The sequence below is a fragment of the Rhinolophus ferrumequinum genome, chromosome 20 (assembly GCF_004115265.2).
Source record: "Rhinolophus ferrumequinum isolate MPI-CBG mRhiFer1 chromosome 20, mRhiFer1_v1.p, whole genome shotgun sequence".
Lineage (NCBI taxonomy): Eukaryota > Metazoa > Chordata > Mammalia > Chiroptera > Rhinolophidae > Rhinolophus > Rhinolophus ferrumequinum.
In genome coordinates this window covers 50,862,112-50,878,318 of record NC_046303.1, presented here as the reverse complement: position 1 = coordinate 50,878,318, position 16,207 = coordinate 50,862,112, and the positions used below count along the sequence as shown (strand labels likewise).

General features: G+C 39.7%; 1 protein-coding gene and 1 pseudogene across 4 annotated transcripts in view; both read left to right on the top strand.

Moving 5' to 3' along the window:
• SLC26A3 (solute carrier family 26 member 3) overlaps positions 1–12,731 on the top strand; it is a 31,437-nt gene extending 18,706 nt beyond the window's left edge. For all 4 annotated transcript variants that reach the window (XM_033088780.1, XM_033088781.1, XM_033088783.1 and 1 more), the window contains 10 exons: positions 2,510–2,605; positions 3,569–3,675; positions 4,127–4,196; positions 4,289–4,381; positions 6,048–6,143; positions 6,472–6,705; positions 8,265–8,319; positions 9,567–9,709; positions 9,837–9,902; positions 12,089–12,731. In XM_033088780.1, coding sequence (XP_032944671.1) covers positions 2,510–2,605; positions 3,569–3,675; positions 4,127–4,196; positions 4,289–4,381; positions 6,048–6,143; positions 6,472–6,705; positions 8,265–8,319; positions 9,567–9,709; positions 9,837–9,902; positions 12,089–12,112 — 984 coding nt within the window. In that variant the 3' untranslated portion in view covers positions 12,113–12,731. The remainder of the gene's footprint in view (positions 1–2,509; positions 2,606–3,568; positions 3,676–4,126; positions 4,197–4,288; positions 4,382–6,047; positions 6,144–6,471; positions 6,706–8,264; positions 8,320–9,566; positions 9,710–9,836; positions 9,903–12,088) is intronic.
• On the top strand, positions 4,399–6,033 carry LOC117012473 (small nuclear ribonucleoprotein F-like; annotated as a pseudogene).
• Positions 12,732–16,207: the final 3,476 nt, after the last annotated feature.

Here is a 16,207-nt window from a genome sequence, read left to right as displayed (position 1 = left end):
TGTTGACTGGTTGATATCTAGGGCTTTTTCCTTGTTGGTTGGTAGCAGGAATGTGAATTTGGTCCCAGGTTTCTGGTCACCCCAAAGAGCCTCGCTGGCCCATTCAGCAGTGCAGAGTACTGTTTGCCAAAAATATGTGTTCTCCATATGCTAACTTCCTGGTTTCCAAAGGAGTCAAGAAGTCACCCCCAAAGGAACAGAAGAATGTAGATGTCAGTCAAAATAAATGCACATACAACCCCCTATGGAGAGAATTCTGCCCTGTTGTGCTTCTTCCAGGTTGTACACTTGGGGTCTGCCTCACCCACATCAGCTTGCAGAAACTAAAAAAACAATCGCCCTATAAAATCCTATCTCTTGTGAGAAAACAACACCCAAGGACATCGTCCGGGAATGTTAGTCAAAACCCCTCCTCCAAAGAATCAGGTGACAAGTCCTTAGACTACTGTGTCTGTAATATCCTGGTCCCTGAACAGTCGTTTGCTTCTTTTTATCATAAAAGGGCAAAATAACCCATAATGATAGCTAATAATGAATGTTTTTTGAGTGCTTATTAAGCATCAACAGATTCCTAAGCGTTTTATATGCATTTAATTCTTTTTTTTAAAAAAGATTTTATTGGGGAAGGGGAAGAGGACTTTATTGGGGGACAGTGTGTACTTCCAGGACTTTTTTCCAAGTCAAGTTGTTCCAAGTCAAGTTGTTGTACTTTCAATCTTAGTTGTGGAGGGCGCAGCTCAGCTCCAGGTCCAGTTGCCGTTGCTAGATGCAGGGGACACAGCCCACCATCCCTTGCGGGACTCGAGGAGTTGAACTGGCAACCTTATGGTTGAGAGCCCACTGGCCCATGTGGGAATCGAACAGGCAGCCTTCAGAGTTAGGAGCATGGAACTCCAATTGCCTGAGCCACCAGCCGGCCCTGCATTTAATTCTTTATAGCAATTGTAGTGTGGATACCAGGTTCCTAGTAAAATGATCTTCCTTTACCTGTCTATAGTTTCTCAATGCTCTGTAATCTTTATTTTTTAAAGGGCTCTATTGTGTATGTATTTCATTACTAATTGTTTCAAATTGTTTTTCTATGGAATACAGAACAGGGAAATAATGCCAATGAAAAGAAAAAGTAGTCTCTTCTGCAGGTGGCACTTGACGTGTTTTATACTGAAGTCCCCCAAAGGAGGAGGCTTACTATAGAGCCCTATGAACCCCTCCCCAGAGACCATGGTGAAGGTGTCTTATATAGCTCTAGTACAAAATCACAGCCAGTAACCGACAGTGACACATTGACACAGTACTGTTAACTAGATTACAGGCTTTATTCAGTTTTTACCACTTCTGAACCGGTGTTTATTTGAGTGCAATTTCCTTTTTAAAGTCACTTGAGACCATATTCAGTCTTCTAAACAATGACCTCTGTTCTCACAGTCAGTAAAATTAACTGGTTAGGTATTAAATTATAAATGTTACTTGTGAAAATAAAAAATCAGTTAAACTATCTTTGAGATATGGAAATAAAAACTATGTCTGTTTTGTTTTGTTTTTGTACACTGTGCTTTTACGGCATGAAAGTAATCAGTATACAAATTGCGTAGCACATTTGGAATGGAACAGCTTGAACTGGGGACAGGGACTGGGGCATGTTCCTACCATTGTGTTAAAATCCAAATAAGAAAGGGCCCATATTTGGTGAGTCAGCATTTTTCACCTTACCTGTCATCATTCCTGTACGTTAAATGATCTCACTGAGCATGTGGAGAACCAGAAGCCTGAAGTGTTCTGTGGTCAAGCTGGATTTTCCGTTCAGACCTCTTAGTGAAACCACTATTCAATGGTGTCAACATCAGGGCTACTTAAAAGAGGCTGTGTTACTGGGTGCTTAGTCCTGGCTTGGAAAATATTAATTCATTAGCTCATCCACTCATTCACTGAATCATTATTGAGCCCCTCTTATATGCATTTAGTCTGGTTGGTTCTGGGGATATAGCAGGGAAGATGGCAGATATGGTTCACGCTGTCCCAGAGAGTCTGCCTCGAGTCTGTTAGCCTCCCTGTGATATTCAGCTTCCTCTTTCTAAATGGCATGATTGCTGATCATCATCAAAGCTTTGCATTCTAATCCCAGGACCCGAAGCGCCCCAAACTTTTTTTTAATTATCAAAGAGCAACCCCCTCTCCCACCTCCAATAAATAGACACACATTAGACTATCTCTGATGGAAAAGAATTTATTTCCATCCTAGGGCTTAAGATCTGCTTTTCTTGGTCCCAAGGTATAGGCTAGTAGGTGTTGTCAGATCATCTATGGCATGTCACTGTCGCTGTGGTAAGGACAAAAATCACACCTGGGGCCAGGTCAGAGTCCCAGGTCTGGTGTGTCTTGGCACAACACAAAAGGGTGTGCCCTTTGCTTTGAGGCTGTTTAAAGGACTCACTTATCTGCAACCCTCACCTTTGTCTCTGTGTGGCTTATTTGGCTATCTTGAAGTACATCTGCTGTTTATGTTTTTCAGTCTGTTTTGGCAGCTTTAGCACTTGGAAACTTAAAGGGAATGCTGATGCAGTTCACAGAAATACGAAGGCTGTGGCGAAAGGATAAGTATGACTGTGTAAGTAGAGGTAATTGTATTAGAGAGAGTAATCAAGATGACATTTTAATGCTGAAGTACAATGCATATTTCATTGTAAACTAAGAGAAATTTTGTTTCTATGTATCTATTAAAATAACCTTTGTTTGTTTCATTTGCGATCTTTAAACTGCATACTTTAATGATCATTCTCCAGGATTTCAATTTAAAAGGATGAGCTACTTGCAAGTAGGAAATGCTCCAAGAAACACTAGTAGAGAATTTCCTTAGATCTGTTCTAAAAACTCTTACAGTCATCCCAAATGCCACAGAAACTCTCTGAAGTTCTGGGTATGCCTTGTTTCTGGTCTTCATTACATCATATGTTAGTTACCAGAGAATCTGTGAAAAACTTAAATTCTGAGCATTCCTTTTGGAAATACTCTATAGGGGCTCCCCTTGCTCTCCACTTGCCTTGCTATGAGAAGTAGAGTCCATAATTACAGCAGGGTCAAAGTCTGTGGCATCAAAACACCATATCCTATGGAACTTTACAGGCATCAAGTAATAAACTATACTTGGCTCATTTTGTTCCTGCTAGATAACTGTTGGGGATTTCCACAGCCTTTTGGCATGCTAAATGCTTTTAGATATCGTAGCCATTAATGAAATCAGCAGACCAAAAGTAAGAGATTCATATAGGTTCTACCGACTAATTTGCTTAAAATTAGCAGCTGGTTCTGGAATCTTAGCTGTGACATATACATTAATTTTCTGAACTGTTTCAGGGATAGGGTTGGCAATGGATGCACTCTCTTTGGAGTTTTTAGATATCTGCTTGTGTTTCTATGGTTCAGAACCTAAGCCAGCAGAAGTGACCTCCCTTCTGTACAATTCCACCCTCCACTATTGTCTGTAGAAGTTCATGCTTTCTCATAGCTCTGGACCGAAGACACTGTACTTGAATCAGTCAGTTGCAATGTATGTGTTGCCTTCCTTCTGCAGCTCATTTGGATCATGACCTTCATATTTGTCGTTGTCCTGGGACTCGCTTTGGGCCTGGCAGCGAGTGTGGCATTTCAGCTCCTGACCATCGTGTTCAGGACCCAATTGTGAGTGCTTGTCATGCTCTGCATCCTCACAGACTTTGATGCCAGTGTCAGAAGAGAAAAACTTGTCACTGGTTAAGGGAAAAGTAGTTCAGTTGATAGGCAGCGTGCAGGTCTATCAGGATTGGTGAGTCCGTCCTTCCTCAGGTTGCTCTCCCCCAGGCCCGAAGGACAACAGAAGGGCCTGAATGTAGAGCATCACCCCACGTCCCACCGGCTGTTGGTCTGCTCCCTGATGTGACCACTTCAAAGACATCATGTAAATCTCTGAGTCTGTCTGCCCCACTGTACACTGGAAGTAATTATATTCTGAGCAGGTTCAACCACCCAACCTCTGACATTTTGGAAAGGGAGCCTGCCTGCTGTGGTAGGCTAGGAAAACCTCAGTGCCGGCCTTCTCGGCCCCCAAATACACAAGAGTGATTCACACCAATGATGTTGATTTTCCTTACAGTCCAAAATGCAGCACACTGGCTAACGTTGGAAGGAACGACATCTATAAAAATAAAAAAGATTACTCTGAAGTAAGGAAGATTCATTTTTTCACTTTGACTTGCTAAATGACATTAGTATGAATCTAATGGGCACCATCTAATATTACTTCTCTGCCTTACAGATATATGAACGGGAAGGAGTGAAAATTTTCAGATGTCCATCCCCTATTTACTTTGCAAACATTAATTTCTTTAAGCAGAAACTTATCGATGCTGTAAGTTTTAGGGTTACTAATTTTTTTTTTTTTTTGTAATTCCACTGAATGTCTAGAAATGAAATGTTGTTCTGTAACAAGAGAGGTTCATTGACTTCACATATGCGGAGGCTGGGTTGTGGTAGTGTTTCTGTATCCCATGGTGAAACGACCTTATAAGTGGTCCTTTAATACATTGAGAAATAAGACTCTTCAGACGATGTCCAACATACAGTCACCTTTGACTAAATTCTGCCAGAGAGTAAAACTTCCACAGATTTGGGGCTGCTGGGTTTTAATAGAGAGTATCCTACAGATTTTCTTGGGGCATCAACTTCAGAAACAAGAGGATTTAATATTTGACTGCATCATTGAAGAGATGCAGGATAGCAAACAAATATTTAAAATATAAATGAAATCGGTTTTCTCTTGGAGCACCGCGATTCCGGCCCTGCTGTAGGTGCTCCAGTCATGACAACAACAGGGTCGGGGACTTGTAACCTGCAGCATTTGCCCGGCGTCACAATGAGTTTGCCCCTCAATCCCAAACCTTTCCTCAACGGATTGACAGGGAAGCCAGTAATGGTGAACTTAAGTGGGGAATAGAGTACAAAGGCGATCTGGTATCTGTAGGTGGCTAGATGAACATGCAGCTTGCAAACACAGAAGAATACATAGATGGAGCATTGTCTGGACATCTGGGTGAAGTTTTCATAAGGTGTAATAATGTGCTTTATATCAGGGGTGTTGAAGAAGAGGAAGAAGATGGGGAAATAAGAGAATAGCATCTCTTGTGGGGCTTTTTTTATGTATAAAATTAAAAAATTGTTTTCCATCTGGGGAAAAAATGAAATCAATAAATATAATGTAAGTGAATATTTAACATGAAATAACAACTGGGTGTCCCCTGATGGACTGGAGAGAAGATGACAAAAAGCCATCTTCAGGGTTAGAAACCGAGAGCCTAGGCTTACTCTTGTACCTGCCTTTTGGTCTACGGGTACTTTGCATTGAGCTTCTGCCTTAAGACCCACCTATTGTTATTACTTTGGTAGGCATCAAACATTTTTCTACCCAATTTTTTTTTTAATAATAATGGGTTCGTATGGTGTATATGACTTTACATACTATCCTTTTCACATAATCTAGTATCTTTTGATCCTCCTTAGTTGTTACTCGGGAGCTAAATATCGCCACAATCAGAATATGTTTGTCTTGAAAAGGGGGAAGTAAAGGTTATCCTCAGATCTAATATTAAAATTATAAAATAAAATCACATAATAGATAGTACAAACTATAATCATATACATTTTGATAGAATAAAATCATGTGGAAGCAGAATATTAATGATGGCACCCATATTCAACATTTAGAAAATAAATAAAATAAAATCTCCTAAGAGTTGCGCGGGCCAAAACCACAAACGGATTCAAACAGAGTTTACACCCATTCGTGGATAATTTATGGATGACTCCTGGATGGTACCGAGGCTTTCGGATGTTAACTGCATACAAGACGAGCAAACTCTAGATCTGACACAACGCTCGCGCTGATGTTGTCTGAAACACTTACATTTTATTACAAATATATTTATTATGGGCCTCAATTCCACTTAACGTTATTAACATTACGGCATATAAGTAGCAGAATCTTCAGTACTCTTGTAACACAGCAATGGGTTTTTCAGGTTGGCTTTAGTCCACTTCGAATTCTACGCAAGCGCAACAAAGCCGTGAAGAAACTCCAAAAACTGCAGAAGAAAGGCCTGCTACAAGTGACACCAGTAAGTCTCTTGACCACATGTCTGTGGAGAATAGCTCAAAGCTTAGTCAAGTGTAGATCAGTATGTTGATTCCATTCCTTTCAATAAAATGCCAGAGAAACAAGCTATTTCGTGTATCCATTATTGTATTTTTAAACGGACCTCTGATGGACCCCTTAAAATTTTTGTTCTCCTAGGACAATTTTTATTCTCCAAATAAACAAGTTTACAACCTCATTTGCTTGGCCCGACCTTGAATCTGGGCTTCAGAAAGTCACTGGCTATCCTTGACATACACAGTGTATTCCGTGGTCACAGATATCGTGCATTTCATCACCCTCTCTTGCAGAAAGGATTTGTATGTACCATTGATGGCCTGAAAGATTCTGACGAAGAGCTGGACAACAATCAGATAGAAGAACTGGATCAGCCAATCAACACCACAGACCTGCCTTTCCACATAGACTGGAATGCCGATCTTCCTCTCAACCTCGAGGTCCCAAAAGTTGACCTGCATAGCCTTATTCTTGATTTTTCGGCAGTGTCATTTCTTGACGTTTCTTCAATGAGAGGTCTCAAAAGGGTAATTTCGTTTTTCTTAACGGAAACAACTAATCAGTGACGAGACGTGAAAAATTGTATTTATGGAAGGATGCTTCTTTAGATAATACACACTTAAGTAAAAGTAAATTATAACCTTAGAATATTCTCTGGAGGGAGTGGGCGTGCAAGTGGGACATGTCAGTAAACTCTTCAAAAGTGCATTCAATACGAGACTGGCATAAAATTTTGAAGGCAACTAAACCTACATTTCTAATGTATCCTGAACTGCTAGCGGACAACTATGCTCACTCACTCCTGCGGTGCCTTCAAATCATTGTGTGCATTGTATCTAAATTGTCCTAAAATAGAGAAGATTTGGAAAGGTCTTGGGAAAAAGTGAAATACTGGGCCCTTTTGTTTTCATTCTTAGTGATTATAAGCTGATGAAATTTCGCTTGGCTATATAACAATCTGTTTCCAAAAAAGAGAGAGAGATGAAAGAATAAATGTCACATGTGATTTTAAAAAGGACTGAAACAATCAGGTTGCAGTCTGTTTTCCTTCCACAATTTTGTCAGGATTTCTAAAATAAATTAGTGTCTGACAGAAATGCAGAAACAGATATAAAGAAAATTTAAGAAATTCCACATTTTCCTCATTTGCTTGGTTTTGCACAGAAACCTGCCTACATAAGAACTGAGCTAAGAGAAGATGTATCAAGTATGGGTGAACTGGATACAAACATAGAAAATAGAATCAATTTCATTTCTTTCAAACTTACCTTTAAAAAAATCTTATCACAAAACTGTCCATACTGCTTGCTTTTTCTTTTCTTTCTCTGTTTTTGTGTTTGTTTTAGCTTTGGAGGAAAACTACACACACACCTAAAATTTATTTTTTTTCATCCTAGCAATGTAACACAAAGGACAGGGACTCTGCCTTATGTTTCTTGAAAGCCCTAACTTGCCTTGTAGAAGTCCTAATGATATTAGTGATCATCTAAATTGATCAGCAGTATAAGCTACTTTGCTTATCTTATATGTCCTTAACGATATCACTACTGGTATTTGTTCTAGCCTAGAGACCAGAAAATTGGATAAAGATGTATTGGTGCTAGACACATCCAGTCACTGTGAACAGGAATAATGAACAACTTCTGGGTCTTAGGGATTTTTTGTTTATGTATGTAGAAAGCTCTAGTCAAGATCATCCCATAGAAAAAACTTGTAAAATTGGGGAGTGACGTAAGTAAGCATCACGGTGGAGTGAGGAGACTCCTTTGTTTCTCCCTTCAATTTAAAATTGAATCCGAGCTTATCCTGTGAGCTGAGGCAGGACATTTCCCCATCATCCTTCCCGTACTTTCCCATCGTACTTCCCACAAGAACTCTACCAGGAGAGTTCTTTCTTTGGATTTATTTCTTTCTGTCACTGAGCCTTGTTTTTAACTTTAGTGTCTCTTTATACTATTGTCTCTTTTCAAAATATGGAAAGTTCTGAGAGCAATATGTCACCCATAAGGCATAACTATGATAGTTTTCTTTACATTTCTGACAAGTGAAACTGTTCCCTAAGGAAGATCTACTTTCCTTTTAACAGATTTTGCAAGAATTTATCAGGATCAAGGTAGATGTGTATATTGTTGGAACTGATGGTAAGTTGTTTTATTTTTATATTCTGACAATCACTTCAGGCTCATTGCCAACTCAATCTAGACAACCTCTCCAAAGACCAGCTATGTTTTATGATTACCAAGAAGGAAATCTAATTTGTAGCTGAACCGATAGAAATCCTTATGGAAATAGCATCTTTATATTTTAGTTGAGCCGATATGTCATTTTGAATCCTAGTTTAGTAGACTGCAAAAGAGTGAATATGTAACCATTTTTACTCTCATTTTCTTGAAAATGTAGGCCTGTTTTCTCTCTCCCTTGATTCCCTCAGCTCACAATCATCTGGTTTCTGCTTCACCTCGCTGATGGGGCTGCCCTTGCCAAGGTCATCAGCGATGTCCAGATTGTCAAGATCAACTGCCTCCGCCCCAGCCTCCTGCCCACGGAGCTCACTTTAGCATTTGGCCCTTTCTTTGGCACTTGTCTTTGAAACTCTCTCTCCCTGACTTCTGCAAGACCATTCTTCTGATTCACCTCCCAGCACTTTCGTAGCTCCTCAGCATCTAATATCGGGTCCTCTCCCACTCTTTGAAGAGTCAGTCTTTCCTCGGCTTCACCCTTAAACCCGATAGTTCGAATTCCAGGGACTCTTTCTAGTCAATCTTCTCTATGTTTATGACTGCAAGTGTATCTTCTTAATGAACTCCCAAACTACACCTCCAACCCAGACTTTGCTTCTGTGCTGCAGACCCATGTATTCAACTGTGCCCCAGGCACCTCAGATACACATGTTCAAAACTAAATATATTATCCTTCCTCCCCAAACCACTCCTCCTTTCCTATCTCAATCACTCCATCACCATTCACCCAGTTGCCCCAAGTAGAAACCCTGGAGCCACCTATAATTCTCCTTTTCCCCTTCCCTCTGCATTCAGTGAGTCTCCTTTAGATATCTCTTGAATCACTTTCTTCCTCTTTAGCTCCACCTTTAGCTCCACAACCTTAATCCACACCTTTATCATTTCTCATCTAGGCTCTGGAACGACTAAAAGTTTTTCTCATTTGAACGTTTTTCCTTCTATCTTTTTTACTTTAGGGCATTAAATGTATACTTTTATTAGAAGGGTTGCTTTAGTTCCAGAATACATGGTACTAATGGCACATTGGGATTGTACCGTTGCAAACTCCAAACACTCACACAGACGTCAATGAAATGCACATTGGCCTGAAGGAGACACCTGTGGACAATTATTTATCCTAACTATTATTCTTTCTTTTCTCTCTTCAGATGATTTCATTGAGAAGCTTGCACGGTGTGAATTTTTTGATGAGGAAGTCAAGGATTCGATATTTTTCTTAACAATCCATGATGCTGTTTTGCATATTTTGATGAAGAAGGATTACAGTACTTCAAAGTTTAATTCCAGTCAGGTAACCAGCTTTTTGGTCACTTTCACATTTGTATAACCAACCATCTTTGCTTTTTAAATTTCTCTTTACTTGTCAATATATTTTTTAAAAGTGTTTCTAATCCATAGTTCCATTCTGGTTTTCTCAGGCAAAAGAAATAAAATTTGATTATACTATAAACACAAATGGAGGATTACGTAACAGAGAATGTAAGGTAAGAGTCTTCAACAGGTTTATCTTTATCTAGATCTCTCGACAAAAAACTTAAAAGTAGTGAGGCCTCTTCCAGCAGACTGCAGGAAGTCCAGCACTTGTTTAAGCCAGTGCCTCATCCCTAGAAAATTGAAGCAAGGCCAATCTCCAGGACATTTGGGGGAAAATAAACTCCCCCAAGGACAAAAGGGATGGAAAACAGTGATACTAAATCTCTATTAATGCAATATTGAACATAAGAGAGAGAACTTTTTGTGTTGTCAAAGTACAACCAGGACCTTATTCTGGTATTGCAATAATCCATGAGGTAGGGAAGTATTGCTATTTCCATTTATAGGTGAGTTAGCAATGGGGCTGAGGAGCTAACGCGCACCTCCTGACTCCCAGGTGGTGGGAAGTGCCTACCCAGCAAGGAAAGTGAAGTTCCTTTCCTTCCTTATGAGAAAGAGCTGCCAAATCATCATTTAACTCGATACTCCCATTTCATTCTAGAACATTCAATTTTAGAATACTGAGTCCTTTAAGGGAATGCCTATAGTTTGGGAAAAGAACCACAAAATGGGTATCAGCTTTAGGCCAGGTACATGCTGGGTACATTACATTATCTCAATCCATGCAACAATATGCAAAGATCTCTTCATTTCATAAATGAGGAAATTAGGAAAGACTCAGACAACTTAACCAATTTGCTGTCACTTTGCTAACAGCAACAGGATTTGAACCAAAATCTACCTGATGCCAAAGCCTGTGCTCTGCTTACTATACTATATCGGCTCCATCCTTTCATGAAAACCTAATGATATCGAGGGTCCTGAGAAAGAATCAAATGATTGTCTTCAAATATGGGAGGTGACTGGTGGTATTTCTCTTATTTGAAGAAAGATCTAAGAACAGCAAAAGGAATTTACATTAGAAATAAAGAAATGTATAGCATAAGATAACCCTGGACCCTTTCTAAGAGTTATATTATACAGAAAAAGGTTAGAATGAAAAGCCATTCCAGAAAGTTATTGTAGATCGACCTGAGGTGAGAGGAGAGCTGAGAAGTGCACCATGATTCTGTTTCCAGGGCTGGATTCGAGAAAAACCCAAATCCAGCACCTTGCCCAAGCCCCTTGTACAGAGAGCATTGCCAGAAACCCTCTGCCAAGTAGTTGGATTCAGGATTTTCACCAGCTTTTAGAGGATAAAGAATAGGAATAGAATTTAAACCTGATGTCTGATCAAAGCTTTAGAACCAACTGTTTAGCAAAATGTAGTCAGCACCATCCTGTATCTGTTTCCCCATATTTGAAAAAAGAAACATTTAACACCAGCTCCTTGCATTTCTTCGAAGAAGATAAATCAGTGCAGTGCAGGGGATCCTGCCAAATATGCCAAGTGTCGTGCGGGGCGCCCCGCAGGGTCTCTGGTCCCACTCCCCACACAAAAACGCAGGATATGGCTAGGCCAAAAAGGAACACCCACGGAGCCATAAGTAGGGGAGTCATATCTCTATACTCTCGCTGGCGGCTGGGTTGGAGACACAGGAAGCAGGAGCCACACAATTCTCACCCCTCACTGCGCCGCTTGCAGGCTCAGCCACCATCTTCTTGCTAGCTCCCCCTTTTTTTGCTAGCCTAGCCACGGCAGTTATATTAGTGGCTAATGGCTCAATGGTTACAGCTGACGGCCAACTAGCCACAGCTGCTGGCCACTTGATCACAGTAGATGGCCATTTACTACCTGAGCCAGCACCTTTCTATGTGAGGCCGAGAGCCTGGAAACTGCTTTTTGGGGCTCTGTCCCCACAATCAGCAATTATGGACAGGCCACCAGTGGTGATTCATGTAAAACTGAATGTGTCGGGCCAACACATATAACTCTTTGGAGCTTGTGTGGCCCCTGAAACAAATGTGAAGAAATATATTGCTACAATGCATTGTATTATTTTAAGTTAAAATAGGCCTTCAAAAGATACTTATATTACAACATGGTATCACACGGTTCTATGTTAACCAAGTAGCAATAGAAGGTATTTGATTATTACAATTTAAGACAAAAACAAAAAACAAAAACGATAACTGGCAAATGCTAGCTTCTAATTTTAATCAGATTGACCGCAACTCCTTTTAAACACAAGATATGATTACTGAAAGGGATAGAACTTAACAAGTCTTTTAAAACAAGAACTTTGTCTTCTTCCAGGTACCAGTTGAAACGAAATTCTAATCAAAATATAATTCAGAGGGATCCTCATCTGACTGTCACACACAGAACAACTTTATACCCGGAAGGTTATTGATATCATACATTGTATGAATATTTTTGACAGGATTATGTTTCAAACTTTGGAACGAGATTGTTCTAGCATGGTATACTTTTCACATATCTAGTATAAAATTATGTAAATACTCTTAATTTTATAGCTTGTAGATTTATCAAAGGAAGAAATGTTTTTGTTTATATGTATTTTTATAGCACTGACAGATTTCCATCCAAGTCGCTACTTTCGTGCACATTTTACAGTGTATTTACACCACTGCTTTGAATCTTGTCATTTATACTGCCCATACTAGTGTATCTCCATTTTTAAAAAAATTCAATTGTACAGTAGATATGTCTTGTGTTGCTATTCGTTTGCTTTCTGGAACATACTTGCAGGGAGTCCACATTATCGTGGTCTGGCTGGAAGCCTCCTACACGAGAATCTTCTAAAATCCCTGCAATGAGGGTTCTTGGCCCAGATTTTATGACTATCACTATAGCTTTCTTTTTTGTGAAAATTATTTTTTTATTACTTTCAGGTGTACAAAGCAACATAATAGTTAGACATTTACACCTCTCACAAAGTGATAATCGCCCTCCCCCAATCTACTACCCCATCTTATATAACTGTTACAATTTATGCTATACTCCACCTCCCGTGACTATATATATATATATATACAATTGCTATTTCCATTTATAGGTGAATTAGTAATGGGGCTGAGGAGCTAACGCGCACCTCCTGACTCCCAGGTGGTGGGAAATGCCTACCCAGCAAGGAAAGTGAAGTTCCTTTCCTTCCTTATGAGAAAGAGCTGCCAAATCATCATTTAACTCGATACTCCCATTTCATTCTAGAACATTCATTTTTAGAATACTGAGTCCTTTAAGGGAATGCCTGTAGTTTGGGAAAAGAACCACAAAATGGGTATCAGCTTTAGGCCAGGTACATGCTGGGTACATTACATTATCTCAATCCATGCAACAATATGCAAAGATCTCTTCATTTCACAAATGAGGAAATTAGGAAAGACTCAGACAACTTAACCAATTTGCTGTCACTTTGCTAACAGCAACAGGATTTGAACCAAGATCTACCTGATGCCAAAGCCTGTGCTCTGCTTACTATACTATATCGGCTCCATCCTTTCATGAAAAACTAATGATATCGAGGGTCCTGAGAAAGAATCAAATGATTGTCTTCAAATATGGGAGGTGACTGGTGGTATTTCTCTTATTTGAAGAAAGATCTAAGAACAGCAAAAGGAATTTACATTAGAAATAAAGAAATGTATAGCATAAGATAACCCTGGACCCTAAGAGTTATATTATACAGAAAAAGGTTAGAATGAAAAGCCATTCCAGAAAGTTATTGTAGATCGACCTAAGGTGAGAGGAGAGCTGAGAAGTGCACCATGATTCTGTTTCCAGGGCTGGATTCGAGAAAAACCCAAATCCAGCACCTTGCCCAAGCGACCTTGTACAGAGAGCATTGTCAGAAACCATACATATACATAAATATATATTCTTACACTTGACGTACAATCCCTATAGCTTTTAAAGCATCCAGCCTCCTATCCAGATTTAGACACAATCCTTCTATAACTACCTTTTGAAGCAAATCCTTATTTTCTACACCTCTTAATATGAAAATTGTATAAGCTAATGGAAGATTTAAACTGAAAAGGCAAGAAGGTAAAAAGTAAAGAGAAAACATGATGAGTAGCCAGTTCTTCCTGGTCTTAATGAGAGGAAAGAAAAAATACTAGAAGAAAGTCTGACTCTTTCTTCACTACTGGTCATTATTTGTAACTCATAGGGCAGACTAACAGCTCTGTTTAGCTAGTGAATGACATTCAGCACACATGCTTCACTGGCACTGTTCTTGGTGCAACTTTGTATTTATTTTATGTAATAGTTAGAAATTAAACATCAGCACCAACAGAAAAAGATTGAGTGCCCTCTGTTCAACATCAAACCACGTTGTCAATGGGAACTGTTCCGGTTTAGATCTCACCTCTAAATATTTATTGGCAAGGTACTCTTCCATCCTTTATTAGTGTCTTTATTGGGGGGGGGGGGTTTGTCCCTTGGACTTTAAAAAGGTAAAACAAAGGTTTATTTACATAGCTATTCTTAATTAAAAACCAGAAAATCAACACTCTTTATAGCAACATTTCTTAAGGCGTCGTGGACACCTCACAGAGCTTCACACACCTTAAGGGCTTTAAAGGAAAAAATATATGTCATCAGACAATTAAGTTCGCGAACTCATCCTAGAAAAGGTGCTTACATACCTCATTGCTGAATATCACTACCGTCACGTTCAAAGTACTCTTTGGGAAGCTATGCACCAATGCCATAGGGTCCACCCTTCAAAGCAATTTTGGAACTCTTTGTCTGGAATGGCCATCTGAGCTGTCGTCGTATTACCCTTGATGTCCTGAATGCCATCAAAATGTCTTCCTCTCAATATTTCCTTTCTCTTCGGATAAAAAAAGAAGTCATTGGGGGCCAGATCAGATGAGTAGGAAGCGTGTTTCAATACAGTTATTTGTTTACTGGCTAAAAATTCCCTCACAGACAGTGCCGTGTGAGCTGGTGCATTGTCGTGATGCAAGAGCCATGAATTGTTAGTGAAAAGTTCAGGTTGTTTTCGTCTAACTTTTTCCACGCAGCCTTTTCAGCACTTCCAAACAGTAAACTTGGTTCTGTCCAGTTGGTACAAATTCATAATGAATAATCCCTGACATCACAAAAGGTTAGCAATATCGTTGCAACAAGTTCGCGAACTTAATTGTCAGACCTCGTATATACATATATTTACATATGATGCCTCATGACGGCATCAGGTTAACAGCTCATCCTCTGCAGAGGGCAGGGAACAGAAATAAAAACATGAGGCTATTTAACTGATCACTTGGCTTAGGATTGGGGCAAAAGCCTTACATAGGGTTGCCACTGATGTCTGCATCTTCCCAAGCAAAGGTGCCCTCTACACGCTTCTTGCCAAACAAAATACCACAGAGTGGGACAAGCACTCCAATGATCATGTTCCCATCACAGTCCATTCAACCTTAATATCTTTGAAGTTCGCGTGTCCTCACCCTTAAATGTTTTTTCTCCAAGGCCTCTAAGGTGGATACGCTTTGGGGCGTGGGAATACCTGGGGCTGGACCTCTACTTGCCTGCCTCAAAGTAAATACTGGAAATTGACTAGTACACAAATTGAATCCCTGATTTAAGAAGAGTCTAAGAGATCATGTTGGAAGATAAAAATAAAACTTACATAAACCAGAGCAAGATGGAAGGGGAGAAGATATCCAGGGATGAAACTGGGAGAAAGAAAAACTTGTGAAGACAGATCCATTATTGAAATTAAGAAAGGTTGAAGCTATCACGTGTTGGGCAGTTTATCTGTAAAATCATTTTCTAATAATTATTTAAGCAGTTGATATCTTGTCTAAACACGGTAACTTACCACTTAGAAATGTAAATGAAGTGTCTGAAATAGCAGCTTGACTTGACACTGCATGAACAAGGACAGAGGAGGACTATTCCATCCATTTCCCTGCCATCTTCATCGGGACGTCTACATGCTGAAACTGATCTACTGGGCGCCCGATGCTCGACCAGCATCTTCTCCACCTCAGTTGATGCCAACTCCGTCCTTCCAGACGCTCAGGCTGAAAACTGGCAGGAAGTTCTATTTACCTTTAAAGTAGACCTAGAATCAATTAATTTAATTCTCAAAATAGCCCCCGTATGGTAGGCACTATGTTTATCCCCATTTTTTAGAAAAGCAAAATAAATCAAGGCTCAAAGAAGATAACTAATTAGCCTAAGTTATATACATAGTTGCAGGTAGCACAACCAGAATTCAAGCTAGACAGTCTGACTCCAGAGCCCAGGCTCTTAACATCAGGAAATATTACCTCCTAGGAGAAATTAAAACCTGTCTAAAAACTCATCTGGTATAAGGCAGGACTATACTCAGGAACTACACAGGTGCACTACAGATTTGTTCTAAAGTCACTAACGAAGCATTGTGTACGTAAA